General features: G+C 28.3%; 4 protein-coding genes across 6 annotated transcripts; 1 reads left to right on the forward strand and 3 right to left on the reverse strand.

The window, feature by feature from the left end:
• The first annotated feature begins 45 nt into the window (after positions 1-45).
• On the forward strand, positions 46-8567 carry Trprs-m (Tryptophanyl-tRNA synthetase, mitochondrial). The gene is made up of 10 exons (XM_083101550.1): positions 46-285; positions 529-765; positions 1013-1201; positions 1634-2042; positions 2259-2520; positions 7063-7230; positions 7308-7570; positions 7652-7773; positions 7863-8133; positions 8295-8567. The coding sequence occupies exons 1-10, from the start codon at positions 210-212 to the stop codon at positions 8521-8523; spliced, it is 2226 nt and encodes a 741-aa protein (XP_082957676.1). The 5' UTR covers positions 46-209; the 3' UTR covers positions 8524-8567.
• On the reverse strand, positions 3005-5921 carry LOC145972719 (uncharacterized protein C18orf63-like). The gene is made up of 8 exons (XM_083101547.1): positions 5788-5921; positions 5428-5581; positions 5136-5313; positions 4855-4972; positions 4645-4735; positions 4187-4414; positions 3394-3798; positions 3005-3309 (listed from the first exon to the last, which is right to left on the reverse strand). The coding sequence occupies exons 1-8, from the start codon at positions 5919-5921 to the stop codon at positions 3235-3237; spliced, it is 1383 nt and encodes a 460-aa protein (XP_082957673.1). The 3' UTR covers positions 3005-3234.
• On the reverse strand, positions 7628-11005 carry LOC145972720 (NAD(P)H oxidoreductase RTN4IP1, mitochondrial). Of its 2 annotated transcripts, none has more exons than XM_083101548.1 (7): positions 10822-11005; positions 10220-10481; positions 9636-9868; positions 9311-9520; positions 9134-9246; positions 8798-9065; positions 7628-8715 (listed from the first exon to the last, which is right to left on the reverse strand). In XM_083101548.1, the coding sequence occupies exons 2-7, from the start codon at positions 10464-10466 to the stop codon at positions 8608-8610; spliced, it is 1179 nt and encodes a 392-aa protein (XP_082957674.1). In that variant the 5' UTR covers positions 10467-10481; positions 10822-11005; the 3' UTR covers positions 7628-8607. The 2 variants fall into 2 exon arrangements, with proteins under 2 accessions (XP_082957674.1, XP_082957675.1); XM_083101549.1 differs by having other exon boundaries at positions 10220-10553.
• Positions 11006-12065: 1060 nt separating this feature from the next.
• On the reverse strand, positions 12066-14885 carry LOC145972783 (BRCA1-associated RING domain protein 1). 2 transcript variants are annotated; one of them, XM_083101708.1, is made up of 8 exons: positions 14725-14885; positions 14175-14360; positions 13855-14014; positions 13632-13712; positions 13327-13523; positions 13001-13219; positions 12814-12923; positions 12066-12672 (listed from the first exon to the last, which is right to left on the reverse strand). In XM_083101708.1, the coding sequence occupies exons 1-8, from the start codon at positions 14793-14795 to the stop codon at positions 12242-12244; spliced, it is 1455 nt and encodes a 484-aa protein (XP_082957834.1). In that variant the 5' UTR covers positions 14796-14885; the 3' UTR covers positions 12066-12241. The 2 variants fall into 2 exon arrangements, with proteins under 2 accessions (XP_082957834.1, XP_082957833.1); XM_083101707.1 differs by having other exon boundaries at positions 12066-12732; positions 14725-14884.
• Positions 14886-17102: the final 2217 nt, after the last annotated feature.

Here is a 17102-nt window from a genome sequence, read left to right on the forward strand (position 1 = left end):
TACAGTGTTATATGAAAGTCAGAACTGTTTCCCAGATGTAGAGAATTATAATCATCAGTTTAATAAAAATAAATATAAATGAACAAATTTTAGTGACAATGTTAGTAATAATATAATTAAATATTAACATTGAAAAAATTTATTAATTTAATTAATGTATGAATAAATTTTAATAAACTTGTGTGATATATATAATCAGAATAGAGATAATGAGTGAAATAAAATCGCATGACAATATCAAAGAAATTGTGGAAACACAAGTGATTACGGCGATGCAGGAGCAAGGTAATAGTAACATAATTTTTTAAAATACATGAATTGATTAATGACGTTTAATAATTACTGCACTTAATGATCGATGCTTAAACTGATATGAGTTTTTTATTTCGCAAAAAATTATACATCCATTTTTGTACATAAAGACATGTTGGCTATATACGCGTCTTATTAAAATTTGTAAAACGCACATTATATACGAGATCATTATTATTATAAAAATAAATGAAATATAAAATAACTTTTTTTAAGGATACACCTTAAATGCTGTAAATAATTATGATGAGAATTTGCTACATATAAGCGCAGCGAATGACTGCTTCCAAATCGTAAAAGAAATTTTGAACCAGAAAGAAAATTGTCATGTTATAGACAGGAAAAATAAATTTGGCTGGACCCCGCTGATGCAAGCAATTCGTAACGGAAATATCGATACTGTAAAATTACTTTTAGAGAAGAACGCCCAAGTTGACAAAGTGACTTACCTCGGTAAACAAACAAATCGCAGCTATTCGCAATAAATTAATTTTTATTATCAAATGTAATGATTTTTTGAAATATATTTACATACAAATTTTCAAACGTTATGAAAGTTTATGATTGTTTTGAAATAATCACAAAACCACATAAATTGCATAATAACTTTGAAATTAGAAACTGTATAATATTATGATGTCTTTAAACGAATAGAACGAAATCTTTTACTTATTTGTTGATATATTGTTAATTATTATAGGTATGTCAGTCCTCGGATTAGCTGCTGCGATCAGCAAGAAGATGTTCGAAACAGTGTACGACGCTTGTCCAGACGCTTTGGCGGATGCAGCTAATGATGACATTACTCCATTATGTGTTGCTGCTATGAAGAACGACAAGGAACTTTTTTTTAGACTGTTGGAATTGGGCATGCCGCTTTCGACTGATAGTAAGATGATTTTTCACTAAGTCACAAATTTCATGTGCAAATATTTATACGTATGTTACGACTTGCTTTTGAAAAATCATATATCTAGATCTAGATCTAGACCTCCTCTATATTTATTTTATATAGATAAGTAATTTGTCATAAGGACAATTGTTATAATATTTGATGAAAAATCTTAAAATAAATATCTTAAAATAAAAAAATGTAAACCTTCGTGAAATAGAATATCTTCAGTAATTTAACTGAAGGTAATCTATTTCTAATGAAATGTTGATTGCTTTGGTACTGTATAATTCCAAGTTGTTTAAAAAAATCGATTTGTTTTTATCAAATGCATTCTTTTATACTTGTTCTCTTCTTGTTTTATCATTTATTTATTTCAAGTACAGAAAAATTATAGTTAAAAAGAATAAATTTTTATATTGAACATAGATGAGTACACTCGCCTTATGATGAAACGTTCTACGATACCCGAGATAGCCGCTTTGATGAACGCAAATCCTTCTATAGATGATTATTGGAATGATACATCAGATAATATCCAAATAGAGGAGAATATCGACGGCACGACGAGATATTTTAAATTAATTTCAAAAAAGAATAAAAATGAAAAACGAAAAAACTTGAACTTATCTCTACCTGTAGAATCCCACAAGCAAGATTTAATATCACCAAACTTAACGTACGACGTATTCGTACTATCCCCGAGTGTTGTTTGCTTTGAAAAGAACAATTTTACAGAAAAATCGAATATATTTTTCCAGGATAAAGATGAGAGCAAAAAGGCAACGGAAAAGGATTACATGACGAGCGAGTTTGAATCACCTGTTGCACTTAAAAGGTAGATCAAGTATAATGTGTGTGTGTGTGTGTGTGTGTGTGTGTGTGTGTGTGTGTGTGTGTGTGTGAGAATTAAGAAATTATTTATATTAAAATTTAAAAAAATATTCCTTTCTTGCATTAAATTAATATTCCTTGAAATATTATAAATACATAGAAAATATTATTATTTCTTGATAAACACAAATTTTTGACAAACACAAATAAATTCTTGTAGATTTAATTCGGATGACACGAAAAGTTTTTCTTGCGATCTTAATGTCACTCTCGGATTCACACCCGAATTTAGCCCTCCCAAATCACCCCATGTACCCCCAGATGTTAATGAGGAGAATGTGTTTGGCGAAAATACTCCAACACCGCCGCGCTGCAAAACACCACCGAAAGGAATGCTCCTAAATTGGTCGCAGACAAAAATGATTATGATATTGAAACAGTTTGGACTGAACCAACATATCCCTATATTTCTTGAACAGGAAGTAAGTATTATTTTTGTATAATACATATATATATTTTGTAAGTATTATATTTTGGATGCGTCCAACTTGTCATCAAAACGAATAAGTAGTAATATTATTTCTTGCAAATTTATAGCTAATAGTTGTAAATTAATTATAATTAACTCTATTTAGCTCTCTGTTTAACTTCTATTCTAATTTTGATATCAATTTCTGCAATTTATAAATTGTATATACAATTTCTCCGTTTCTTTCTTTGTTATTTTATCTAGGTAGACGTTGATTTATTTTTAACACTTACGGATAAAGATTTAGTAGAAATTGGTATCGAATATGAGAAAGACAGACAGGATGTGTTGAAAGCAATAGAGGAATATAAAAATCGTAAAACATATTAAAACTTAATAATGTTTATTTATAAATTAATGCGAATACAGTTTGTAATTACTTGAATGAGAACAATTTAAAGCATTTTATGTTTCTTCTTGTATGTCTTGTATGTGTTAATGAGTTCTAAGATAAATTATCTATAATTACTTGTAAAATTTAAACTTTTAATTTATATAACTCATTTATTATTTATTTATATTTATTTTGAATGGAAATTGATTTTTTCTTTTTTCTACTAATTCTCCTATAGGAATATCTTCTTGTTTATATTAATTAACTATGTTTTAAAGAAATGAATAATAATAAATAACTATTATTGAAAAAGCAATTTGCAAGTACAGTTTCTTAAAAATTCCTTGATAACTTATCCTTTAAACTTGTTGTTAGCTTATCGGGCTCTTTTTCTTGGTTTGTCAACTCCTTGAACATGATATTATCTTGCTTAATTATTTTATTATATGAAAAATTATTATATATAATATATATAGTATATAATATATTTACCATGAAAGATTTATTCTCAAATTTTTGTTCCTCAGTTTTAAAATAATATGACTTGCTTTCATCTTTTTGTACAATTAGTTTGCTGACTACACCATTATCTTCATCGCATAATAAAGTCGAAATACGGCCAGTAGTTTTTAATCGATTAAATTTACTCGCAGAACATGGCTTGATATCCAAATCAAAATCATCAATTTCAGTCGCGCATGTAAGGAAGTCATCAGTTTTCGATAATGATAATCGAGATCGTTTCGTAGGAATATCACAGGTATCAGGCATTCGAAGCATCACAGTATTAATTTTTCTCGATTGTGTGCCATATCCTGTATCATAAGCTGAAAGTCTAACTCTTGGTAATGCTGGTAATACTGGTGTACAAGCTAGAGCCGCTGTTGGAAATGTATTCTACGAGGCAAATTATATATTAAGTAACACAGTATGATTAAAATATTCAAATGTATTGATTCAATTTCTGATTTAAGAATAATAGATATATTTTAAAATCGTTTAGAAATAATTTTAATATTTACTCATAATAAATATAAAATACTCATAATTAATATAAAAAATATAAAAAATTAATAGAAAAAATTAAATATTGATATTTATACATACGTATCGTATATAAAACATAACATAATAATTAAAATGTAATTATATGTAAGAAAAAATATATTAACTTGAACTCTAAATAAAAGTTAATATGAGAGTTAAATAAGAATTTATGATTGAGAGAATTAGATAAAAATGAAGATAAATATTATAAGATATAGTATAGCTTTTATTTTCTTACTTTCGGACATATATCTAATTGTTGTTCACATAATTTGACCACTTTCCCTCTTAGATCCCCTATGAATTTATAGATTCTAGACAGTGGGTCCACCGCAGACGGGAGAATTTCTAAGGGTCCTGAGGTTAAACATATTTCTGGGTATAGGAAAATGCTTGACTTAAAATAGAAGAATTCAATATCGTAAAATAAAAATCCGTCCTCGTAATCTGGTAATATATAGCCGTGCTAAAATAAGATAAAAATTGTTTATAGTTTACAGGATTATTTTACTTAATTTAATAATATCGAAATATAATTTAATCAGTTTTATTTGTAAAGTTTCTATTATTTTTGACACATTACTGATTTTTATTTCAGGGAATAAGAAATATAAATAAGAAAATAAAATTTTGATATAATTGATAACCTTAGGAAATATTAATTTTCATAAGTGATAAAGTAAGTGAAAGATTTACCATATTTTTCCAATATGCGCGCAAATCCTCATAATCTTTGAAAAGATGTTTGATTGAATTTGATACGCGCAGCACATTTGCCATTTTCATGCTATTTACAAAATTATTAAATAACATTATTAAATTGTGTTTAAGTAATTCATTGACTGACACAGAGTTTTACGACTTTATAATATCGGTTTAATAATATTCGTAATTTTAATGCCTCACCTTGGTAAAACACGTACTGGTGGCTGTAAATCACATTGTAAAGAGCGGCGTGTTCTAGTCAATCTTACAAATGGTATTTTTAAATTTATAGCTTCCATGACAAGCTGAGCACAGTTATCTATAAAATATTTCTGTATTATAATATATCGATTTATATCTAAATCTCATTCTCTACGCGTAAAAGATTCTGTATATATCATTAAAATATATAAATAATACACGTATTTAACATTATAATAATTTTAAAGTTTCTGATTATAAAACGAAAGAAAATTTTATACCGCGAATTTCCTTAATATGTAACATTACTGCATCGACATTTTCTGTCGATCTAAGAAAATTTTGTCCTTCGACAAGATACGGCCCGACTTTATTCCATTGTGGCACCATTTTATATTCCATAGTATAAAGTAGACACGCTTTGTAAATGTAAGTTGGAATGGGATCTAATAGATCTATCTATATAATTCGTATCAAACAAATAATATCAATTATTTTTTGCGAGAAATTTATTTTGAAGAGATATAGAACGCTCTCTTCTTTTTTTCTGTTGCAGATCGTGCGCATACATACCACCTGTATATTTAATATATCGCAATGATTTTGAAAAGCGCAGCTCCCAAAAAGCTTTCTCGTAACGATAATGTAGATAGAACCACCAGATTCGAGTATTTTTCGATTAGATATTGGAGCGGCCATTGCATGAGGATTTTCTTGAAGAAATTCTCTAAAATCCAACGTATATATGTATATGTATATATATTAGCGCAAAGAAATTAGGAGAAGAATCTCTGATAATAAAAATTCGTGAGATTCTTTTCAAAATATTAATTGCTCCAGCAATTTTGTTTTTACTTCACGCATAAGAAATATTATTATTTTGTAATTTTTTAGAAAACAATAATATGTTTTTTAATAATCGATAATATTTACCGACACTTGAGCACCTTTGCACAAAATTTAGAATAAATCAAATTGTTTTCGGAATTAACAATTTTGCAAATAGCACAGGATAGATCGCTTTTTTGTGGTATAGTAATGTCAAATATTTTCACAGTAGAAACCATAATTAACTTTCAATAATCAAACACTTATATTTAATATAATTTGCAATAGAAAATGCAATCATTCCACGATGGAATATGAAGTTTGTATAGAATAAGGGGAGAAGAATAATACTTGCACTTTTATTGCACAATTTTAAAATAAATCAACTATGAACAATTTGATTATTATAAAGATGATTAAATTTATTAATTAAATATAAATATTATTTTTACAAAATTTATTTTCTTTTAAATTAAGGCCTATTTGAAAAATATAATGTTATATTATGCATTATATATAATTAAAATCTTCTTATTCTTTAAAAAAATTGGCGGTCTTTACAAATTTAAATAATTCAATAAATATTTATATTTCTTATTATAACTTTTTTCTTATTTTCTTATTAAAATCTTCTTTTGACTTATTAATCTCGCATATTTTGCTAGTAAAAGGATATAAACTTTTTTGTTTTTTTGTAAATATATAATTATTAGAAAATAGTTTTATCATTAATATATTTATTAAATATAATATTAGTCAAAAACATTTCTCAGAAAATTGTGATTGGCTGAAATTTAAATAGGATGCTGTGTGTGTGTTTGGTATATTGGCGATACTGGAAAATCATTCACATTTATGTATATCTTCATTCATATATGCATCACAGCTGACTGAAAGATGACAGATGCGTTTAAAATCCTATCCGTAGAGTAAAGTAGTATTTAATTGAATAATCAAGACAAAAGAAGAGCAAAGATTATTTTATTCCACGGGTAGAATTTTCGAACGTACCCTAAAGTGACGCACGTGTTTTGTGTGTCAATAAGTTAAACTACCGTGATTATCTAACCTCACATTCAGATTAAATATCTTAACATTTACATTTACACGAAATATGCTGAAAATATTGAAAAATGCCGTTTATTTGGGAACGGTTCGAAAGATGAAGCCCAAAAGAATAAGAGAATATAGCCATCAGGTTCAATTATGTTTTGTCTTAACTACAACTTATTTCTAAAATAAAATTGTTTTTAAAAAGAATTTAATTTCTTGAAGATTTAATGAATATGTAATTAATTTCCACAGTTTCAAGCATTTTGTGACCACATTTTAGATAAATTGATTATAAATTATTTTTACTATGTATATTTTATCTTGTAGGCACCACAGGCTAAATATCCAAAGAGGATATTTTCTGGAATTCAGCCCACTGGGAGCGTACATTTAGGCAATTATTTTGGTGCTATTCAAAGATGGGTAGAATTTCAGAATGCAGGCGAAGAAGTTTTGTGCAGCATAGCAGATTTACATTCAATAACTTTATCACAAGTATAAAAATATAGCAGATCCAAAGAATTATTTTTATATTACTATAGAGAAATCTACTGCTAATATGTGACTTACAGGATCCAAAAAAATTAAGAGAAAATACTCTGCTGATGGCTGCAACATTAGTGGCTTGTGGTGTAGATTTTGAAAAGAGTATTTTGTTTCAACAGTCTAAAGTACCTATGCACACAGAGTTATGTTGGGTTTTAGGCACTATCACCACTATGGCAAGATTAGCGCATTTACCGCAATTTAAGGAAAAAAGTGAATCCTTAAAGAATATTCCTTTAGGTTTATATATCTATCCTGTTCTACAGGCAGCTGATATATTATTATACAAGTAAATATCTCTATTTTAATATGTAATGTTTATTATATGATAATAATAGCAATAAGCTGTATATAAAGATTCTTTATTTAGAGCTACACATGTTCCAATTGGACAAGATCAAGCTCAGCACATACAATTGGCACAAGATTTAGCACATATATTCAACAAAAGGTTTGGTCAAACTTTTCCAATACCGCATACTCTTATAAGCGGTAAGCCTTTAAGATAATAAATCTCAAAATTCAATTGTTAATTTTGATTTTGTAAAATCTTCCATCTACATGAATTTTTATATTTTTAGATGGCCCAAGCCAAAGGATCAAGTCTTTACGTGAGCCTATGAAGAAAATGTCAAAGTCACATACAGATCCCAAGTCTAGATTGAATATGTTGGATGAACCAGATGTATTGTTGGAAAAAATAAAGAAGGCTGTGACTGATTTTACATCTGAAGTGACTTACGAGCCAGAGAAACGACCAGGAGTGACTAATTTGATTAATATACATTCTCTGCTTACTGGAAAGACACCAGACAAAATATGTAAGGAAGTTGTAGAGTTAAATACAGGACAGTGAGTATAATTATATTACATAATTTTCATTAGGAAAAAGTCAATTCTCTATTTACACGCGCGTGCACATATACAAATTTTGGAGAAGATTGATAAATAAAATCTAAGGTTTATTCAAATCTAAGATGAATTCTTAAGGCTTTTTTTTTTCAATTTAATAGATATAAATTGGTGTTAGCGGATGTAGTGATAGAGAAATTATCTCCAATTCGTGAGAATATATTGAGATTAATGAAAGAACCTGCTCATTTGGACGAGATTTTGTATAAAGGTACAGAAAGAGCAACAGAACTTGCGACAAATTGTTGGGAAGAAGTAACGAACAAAGTTTTTGGTATTGATACAATACAGGAAGTAAAAAATATGACAAACACTGCAAACATTATGTAAGATGCAACTATATATTATAAATAAACTATATAATTTTTATAAAATAGATATTTATTTACTTATATTTAATTCAATGATGCATGATTATCTTATGTCAATGACCAGTTTACCTCTTAAATGACCTTGTCTCATCTTTTCATATGCCAGTGGCAAATCTTGAAAAGGATATACTTGTTGAACGATAGGTACAATCTGCAAAATTCAAGACATAAAATATCATACTATATGTAATATTATTAACAGAATAAATATATTTTAAAAATTTCTATAATACTTGTCCATTTTCCACAAGTTTTTGAAGAAAGTTAATTCCAGTCTGAAAGGGAATAAAAAATCCCCATTTTACACAGCTTTTATTTTCTCCTTTTGGAATATTAAACTTCAAAAAATCTTGCATATTCTTTGCCATTCCTACAATTAGTCCATGTTGATCAGTATTTCTTAACAATGGTGAATTTAATCCTATATAAGTACTATGTGGATATCCTTTCATTCTGACATGCTCCGGTCCTTGATTGGCACAATCTAAGATTATGTCGTATCTGAAATTTAATATACAATATGATAACTATATGAATGCAATGCATCAGTTTGATATGAAATTACTTACGGTCCCTCTGAAATAATTTTTGTATCTGCATTATCTTGCTTATAATCAATGACAATATCGGCACCTAAATTCTGTAGCATATCCACAGCATCACTGTTACATGTGCTAATTACCTAAATAAATTGAAATTTATATGTTGCAAATTTTAGTACAAATTTTGTGTGACAAAATACTTACATGCATATTCCAAGCTTTCAATAGCTGTATAGCTAAAGTTCCAATTCCACCTGAACCTCCTATAACCAGAACGCGTCTATTTAATCTTGTGACTATTGCTGTTTTATAAGATAATCCTCCTGTAATCCATAATGCAGACCATGCGGTTAATCCAGCAAATAAAATACTTGCAGCCTCTGTATGAGATAAATTCCGAGGGCGTGGATTTACCTTGCAAGGGAATATTTATAATTATTCAATATGTAATTGTATATGTGTATGTGTGTGTGTATAAGATTTTGCCAGATACTTACAATATTTATAATTAAAAAATGAAATGTCTTACCAAGTTACTATTAACCACAACATAATTTGCATGACAGCCTTGCTGTTCTATTGGAACTACTCCCCAAACTTCTTTGCCTAACTCAAGCCTGTCTCCCACATTATATCCTTTTGATACAATTACCCCTACAAAATCTCTGCCTAACGTTAATGGCAAATCTAATCCATTGTATGTCCCATCAGTCAAATTCTTGGCTTTGCGCATCAAATTTAGAACAGTTATGCCATAACCATCTATAAAATATACATAGTTTTATTGTAATATTTAAGTCTTTTATTGTAACTCATATAAGATTAAATGTATTTTACTGTAAAAATAATATGAATTAAAAATATATTCATAAAAACATAATTTATTAAAACTTAATAGCATTAATTTTTGATCATTTTTATACAACTTCTATGTTATAATACATATGCTGTTACATTTATTTACATATTTTTGGTTAAAAATATAGAAAATGTAATATTTTATTTTACAAGTTTTCTATTTTATAAATATTTCATATATTTTATACGTGCTTTGATTTGAAATCTTATGTTACTTTTACACAAAGACACATACAATCAGAAATAGAGACATACTTGTCATTGCTACATCGATGGGGTTTACACTAGCAGCTTCAACCTTCACCAAAACATCTGTTGGCTGCATAATCACTGGCATCGTGACATTAGACAGCCTTAAATCTTCCAATCCATTATACGAATGTATCTGCCAAGCTTGCATCTTGTTGGGTTTTTCTCCCAAATTGACCGACAGTTTTGTTAAAGAGCGAAACTGCGTCGATCGTGCGATGCATCTTAATCTCAGAAATGTTTTTTGTAACATTTCTTATTAAATCATCTGAAACATTGAATATGTTTATAGGTTTGTTCTTTTTAGCTGACCTAGTGCTGCACTGGGACTGCACTAGAACTGACGAGTTCACAGAAAATTCTGTCAGTGCACGAGTGCAACGAAGAATAAAAAGAACGGTTCAATATTTGTATGGATATTTTCTATATATATATATATTAGAATACAATTATACAATTAGAATTATTAGAATTTATATGTAAAAAATATATTTATCAAATTATGAGGTATTTTATACACAATACCTCTACTTATATTACTTATTTTACTTACGTTATTTATGTTAAATATTATTAATATCTATATCTTTTATATTAATGTTACTTACACTATTACTGTTATGTTTCTTTTTATCGCAATTATTTGAATCAGAGGTTAAATTACAGGTTCACTATTTAGAGGTTATCAGAGGTTATACTATTGTTTATGTTTTATGTACGTCGCCATATTGAACTACACCGCTGCACTACCTCAAGACCTAGGGCAGGCAGTGCAGTGAACTGTTGCACTGAACAGTACTGTACTGCTAAAAAGAACAGCAGCATCTGACGTCACTTCCGCTAAAAAGAACGTTTCAGTGTACACTTTCTGAACTAGTGCAGCCAGTTCAGCTAAAAAGAACAAACCTTATATCAAACAGATATTTGATATTTATACTGGTGGAATTATTATAACAGATATTTGAGATTAGAGTACATATAAACAAATTTTTTGGTTAGGAATGTACGGCCAGAGCATAAACCTTAGTCATAATCACATTAAGCCGGGTCTACAATAGGTAATTTAAGCATTAAGAAATTGACCAATCACAGTCAAGTATGAAGAGAATACTCGACTGTGATTGGTCAGTTTCTTAAAACTTAGGGCTTAAATTACCTATTGTAGATCGGGACTTACGGATTGTAGGCTCGATGTGATTGAAATTGACCAATCAGAACAAAGCAATTTGTCGGCCGGCTACTCTGATTGGTCAATTCCAGCCGCAATCAAGTTCGCAGCCCGTAATGTGATTACGTCTTTACATAAGCACATGATCATAAACACACATAAGGCGGAATTGAGTACAAATATATATATATATATATAAGAAAATGGAAAAATAACAGTATAATTTGTCTACAATTATTTCTACCTGACAAAAAGATAGGAAATAAAATAAAATGTAAGGAATAATATATAAGAAATAAAAAGAAAAATGACCCACTTCTTTACGAAATATTAGAAAAGGGGGGATAGATAGATGAATATTTAAAATTATATAATTATTATATATATATATATATATGCAAAAATCTTATTTATTAAAATATTTTACCAATAAAATAATTTGTAAATAATTTTTTACTTTAAGCAATTACTCAATTTCGAATTATAATAATTATATAAATATTTTTTCTCTTACATATATATAAAATAAAGTAATGCAATTTTACTCGATTTCGAATTATAATAATTATATAAATATTTTTTCTCTTACATATATATAAAATAAAGTAATGAAATATATATATATATATATATATATATATATATATATATATATATATATATATATATATATAATATGTCTCTAGAAAGTTGGTTATTATATCGTCACATTAATTTATAACAAATATACAAAATGCTCTGCATTAATGTAAAATTATTTTACAATATATCAAAAAAAGAAATAATAAAATACATAAATATATTAAAGAAAAATAAAATAGATAATAGAAAATGTTGTAATAATATGCAACTTTTGGCATTTAGGATAATCCTAAGTGAGCTGGATTAATTAGAGTAAATTTTTCAATACATTCAATTAGCCATATGAGTGGCAGACTCTTAACATGTGGCATTTTATATTTAATACGTGGCTCATCTTTACCTGGCATATATATAATATAATGCGTACATTTATATAAAGGATGAGACGAATCGTTTGCAATGTGAAAAGGTATCGCTTGCATCATATCCTTCAGATCTTCTGGATTTGGTTCTCTAGTGAGAACTGTTCCCTCTCCTGCTTTCACAAGTCGTATCAAGTCATCTTTTCTTAATTCCACATCACCAATTCGATAAATTATATTTGCTTGTAGAGCAAAATAAAAGAAACAGTTATTGAATAGGCGTGGACTTTGATTTTCCGTATTTTCTCTCGCTCTTTTTGGAACATCAGAAGTTGGTGCGCCATTAACTTCAAACAATTCAAAATCCACGTTAGATATGTTGTCTACATCTTCTGCTAGTACAATCCCTTTAAATAAATTGTATAATTTTATGAAGATATATTAAAGAATAACTACAAACATATTGTTTTACATTTACATTCCCTTACATTCACTATTAAGAAGCCAATTGCCATAGACAATAGTAAATAAAACATCAAGTGTCAATTTTGTAATGTTCCGTTCATTTACCTCCACTATGACATGTGTAACAGATGATCTGAAATATAAAATTGAAGTATAGATTGGAGTACATTAATATTTTACTAATTTAATTATAAGAAAGAAAAATTATACCTATATGCAGTCAAAATCTTGAGTTTATGTTTTGTAGCTATGAGACTAAGTAATTTTTGATTTTCATGCTTTAAATTTGAGGCATAAATCACAATTTTATCGCATCTTATGGATAATGATGTGTCTAATGTTTGATTAATACTTTTATCCAATATTTTCTCAGACGAGGATTGAGCATCTATCAAAAGTTGTCGCATTTCATCTGATTTACAATAGTCACTGCAAAGTCAAATTAAGAGTACAATAATAAGAGAAAAATAAAACTTCCTAAATTTTTTCTAAACTTTCTACTATTTTTTCATACTATAATGTATAAATATATATACATAGGTTTTTTGCCATATTGATCATATAGATCTTTATTAGCATGATGATCCAATAACAACTTAGCTTCTTCAATTCTATCACACTCAACAGCTTCATGTAATGGGGTTTTCGCATCATAACCTGATATATTAGGTGATGCTCCACAACTCAGTAATAATTTAGATATCTCAATATATCCATAACTGACCATCTCTTGCTGAAATAATGTACAAAATAATAAAAATAATCAAACTTAATTTTGGAAAAAATAATATAAAATGTAATTAAAAAAAATAAATATATAATCAATATAAGCATTTTTTACCAATGGTGTCCAACCTGCATTGTCCTTTGTATTAGGATTTGCACCAGCTATCAATAAATGTTTAACTTGTTCAGCATTTCTCTATAAATAAATTAAAATTTATAGTTTATGTTTAATGTATGGCAATAGAGAGTTTAATTTAAAGAGTTTAAATAAAATATAATTATATTATTTTGAAATTAAAGAGAAAAAAAGAGATTATATTAGTATTTGGTATACATACCCTTAAACATGTGGTATGCAATTGTGTTTCTCCTTTTGAATTTTGTTTATTTATATTCTTTTTAATATAAGAATGCTTTTTTGGCGTATTAAATATTTCAGATACTGCATTGTCTAATGACATATTAGACATATCCACAGCATTGTCCCATATATTATCCCTAATATATTTATATCATTAATTATTAAAAATTATATATATATATATATATATATATATATATATATATGTATAAAATACTAGTTAATATGTATTGATGTAATATACTAATAATTGTTTCGTTAATAGCAACTTTATATTTAAAGAAAATCTAATCAAACCTTTTAATAATTTGTGCAATAGTATCACATGCTTGAATGAGATTTGATACTAAACAATCAGGATTCATTTCGCATGGCTGCACAGGTATATCACATTTAATACATATTGTCGCAGACTTGATGCATTCGCGACAAAAGAAATGTCCACAATTTATTAATCTTAGTGGAGATACTGGTTTGGATCCACTGGAAAAATAGATATTGCTATTTAAGAGATTATATATACTCTTTAATTGATATTTATATAAATCTAAAATAAAGATATAGCAACATATAAATGTATAAAATGTTTATAGAAGCAATACTTTCTGAAAAATCCACAAAATTTGCAAAAATAATGTATTTTTGCAAAAAAATCATTGATATAATTTGGAATTGTTGTCACTTTAAGCTTTAAGTTTTAATCAAACTTTGATTAATTAATTCGACCTTTAATTTATTAGTAATATCTTGTAATATTTTACGAATAGAATAGAATTACTGATTATTAATCAAATTAATTGTATTTCGTTCAATCCTTAACTAACAAAGGAATTTATAATATAATTACCATTTGCCACAAACCAGAATACTTGCAAAATCTTGCAATGCTTTTGAAGTATTTGTCCACGAAATATTCATTTCTTTATTTATTTATTTACTTTTTTAGATTTCTACCTGTTTGAAAATTTGAACATATATATCATATGGGAATTATATAAACGTCTAAAGCTCTATCTTCAAATTAACCGAATAAAGAAATTGACCAATTAAGTGTCTGATACAAAAACGTTACGTACTAGACTCGTGATTGGTTGATTTTTTTCTACATGTGCATAAGCCCCAAAGATCATAGTGAACGAGAGAGACCACAGAGACCTCTGCCCAAGTACCTGTAAAATACATATTTGCAATTTTGTCTTATAACGAAGAAAGATTTACATCGTAATTGAGATATTTATAATTAATATTAGAATGTTTTAAAGTAATTTTTTGGGTCACAGTAAGTTATTTATTCGTAATTTCGGTTTGCCACGAAAAATGTCGTTTGAATCGAAGCTGTACGCCATACTACTTGATTGACCAATCAGGACACAGGAGCAGTAAAGATTTCAAATACCAAGTGGTATGCACATTTCAACGCAACCTGTTTGTTTCAGCTACATTCTTTTGCATTCAAAGTGAAATAACTACGGAGAAAATAAGAAGGTAAATGCAAGAAATATAATTAAACGAATTTAACTTTGGTTCATTATGTTTACTATTTTTTTCTCGCCGGAGAGATGATAAGAAAGATTGTATCAAAAAGTTGCATGGATAGCTGCATTGCGTGAGTATAAGTATTAGTATATTTGCTTTTCAAGATTTTTTATATATATTTATTTATACATGTACACAGCTGTGCGCTCAATACAACATGTTAGATCATTACAAATCAGACGATAAATGAAATGCATCTTCTCCAAATTTGCTGATTTTTTTCATAAAATTGCATAAATAAAACGATATCAAATAAGCAAATGCATGTATAGAATAAGATATAAAGATTAACAAATATGATTCAAAATGCAATTACGATAAAAATCATACTACATTAATGAACGTGCACAGATTGAAAATTTAAGTAATTCAAATTATAATTTTATAAATTTTCCCCGATTGCTCTTCCATTTAATTTTAGAAATTTAGATTTTTGTAATTGATATAATTTAGATAATTATAATAATTCTGTATTTTATATTTTCAGTGCGTTTTTTTGAGGACAATGACTTTGAGTAGTAAAACTACAGTTAAATCTACAAGTAGAAGAGGACCGTTTTTAATCAGACATGACTACATACGTGGTTGGATGCCACATTCTTATTGTGAACGGTATAAAGGAACGAAGAAAATATATATAAGTAAATATATTTATTTTATAATGATATGCGTTTTTTTATACAGAATATCGATTAAGTTTCATCTTTTTATATCTTTATTTATTGTATTATGAAATATATTTGTGTAGAATCATACTTATTACGCATTGGAGCAACGCAGATTAATATATTAGACGATTAGACATCGAATAAAGTTGCAAGGATCACGGATTCTCTACGAATAAATGCGTCTGCTCGACATCGATCACTGATTTCTATGGTTACGTCTTGGCAACGACGATGACGATGCTGGTGACGACAAGGACATCAATCGTCCTGCATATGTCCACGGTAGGTGAATAAAACTGATTGAAAGGATCATGGGCACTTGCTGTGAAATAGGAAAATATATCAAGTGTACAGAAAAAACGAGAAAAGGGATGGAATAGAATAAATTTTTAGGAGAAATCATTCTCTTGTCACGATCTGCGCTCATTTCGGTTAAGAGGAACGGAGAAGATTGTAAAGTTAAATAACGAAGAAAACGAGATTGAATGGCTAGAATGGCAGTGCAAAGAAGTGTGAGCAGAATCGTGACTGAGACGGATTATTGGAATATATAGCAGGGTTGAATTAGCAATCTTTGTAAAATAAATTTTTACGAATCAAAGTATATTTTTAGTAATGGAAGGCAATATGCAATGAAATATTTTTCCATCATCCATTTCTTATTACTGTGTATAATTAAAATCTTACATTCTGATAATATCTGAGATCTTTGATGACCATAATTTTGTCCTTGAATTGATAAGTTATAGTGGTACGAATGAAAATAAAAAAAAAGAGAGAGAGAGGGAGAGAAGAATCGCTACAGGAAACGGGAATACGAAGAGAAAAGATCGCAGGGATGTCGAAAGGGGTTAACGGAGAACGAGAGAATGGGAAACGGGAGCGGTACATGGAAAGCGTGTATGTAAGGGAGCGCAGGTACAACGAGGGTGAATACGGAGGGAAGAGAGGGCGCATCGCGGGCGCAGCGCGCGAGAGAGGATATTGACATTTTCGGTCGTGGGGCGCGCATCGTGGCGGA

The sequence above is a fragment of the Camponotus vicinus genome, unplaced genomic scaffold (assembly GCF_025532165.1).
Source record: "Camponotus vicinus isolate PSW18456_S1 unplaced genomic scaffold, iyCamVici1.0 SCAF_6, whole genome shotgun sequence".
In the NCBI taxonomy this organism is placed as follows: Eukaryota; Metazoa; Arthropoda; class Insecta; order Hymenoptera; family Formicidae; genus Camponotus; species Camponotus vicinus.

Coding starts and splice junctions, on each gene's coding strand:
- Trprs-m (XM_083101550.1), top strand. CDS start 210: ATGAGTGAAATAAAATCGCATGACAATATCAAAGAAATTGTGGAAACA. Junction 2,043..2,258: donor TCACCTGTTGCACTTAAAAG/GTAGATCAAGTA, acceptor AAATTCTTGTAG/ATTTAATTCGGATGACACGA. Junction 2,521..7,062: donor CTATATTTCTTGAACAGGAA/GTAAGTATTATT, acceptor TTTATCTTGTAG/GCACCACAGGCTAAATATCC.
- LOC145972719 (XM_083101547.1), bottom strand. CDS start 5,921: ATGGTTTCTACTGTGAAAATATTTGACATTACTATACCACAAAAAAGC. Junction 4,736..4,854: donor CCAGTACGTGTTTTACCAAG/GTGAGGCATTAA, acceptor TTTTGTAAATAG/CATGAAAATGGCAAATGTGC. Junction 3,310..3,393: donor TTGAGAATAAATCTTTCATG/GTAAATATATTA, acceptor ATCATGTTCAAG/GAGTTGACAAACCAAGAAAA.
- LOC145972783 (XM_083101707.1), bottom strand. CDS start 14,795: ATGAATATTTCGTGGACAAATACTTCAAAAGCATTGCAAGATTTTGCA. Junction 13,713..13,854: donor TGCATACCACATGTTTAAGG/GTATGTATACCA, acceptor ATTTATTTATAG/AGAAATGCTGAACAAGTTAA. Junction 12,733..12,813: donor TTGGCTTCTTAATAGTGAAT/GTAAGGGAATGT, acceptor ATTTATTTAAAG/GGATTGTACTAGCAGAAGAT.
- LOC145972720 (XM_083101548.1), bottom strand. CDS start 10,466: ATGTTACAAAAAACATTTCTGAGATTAAGATGCATCGCACGATCGACG. Junction 9,066..9,133: donor AAAATTATTTCAGAGGGACC/GTAAGTAATTTC, acceptor ATTAAATTTCAG/ATACGACATAATCTTAGATT. Junction 8,716..8,797: donor AACTTGTGGAAAATGGACAA/GTATTATAGAAA, acceptor TGAATTTTGCAG/ATTGTACCTATCGTTCAACA.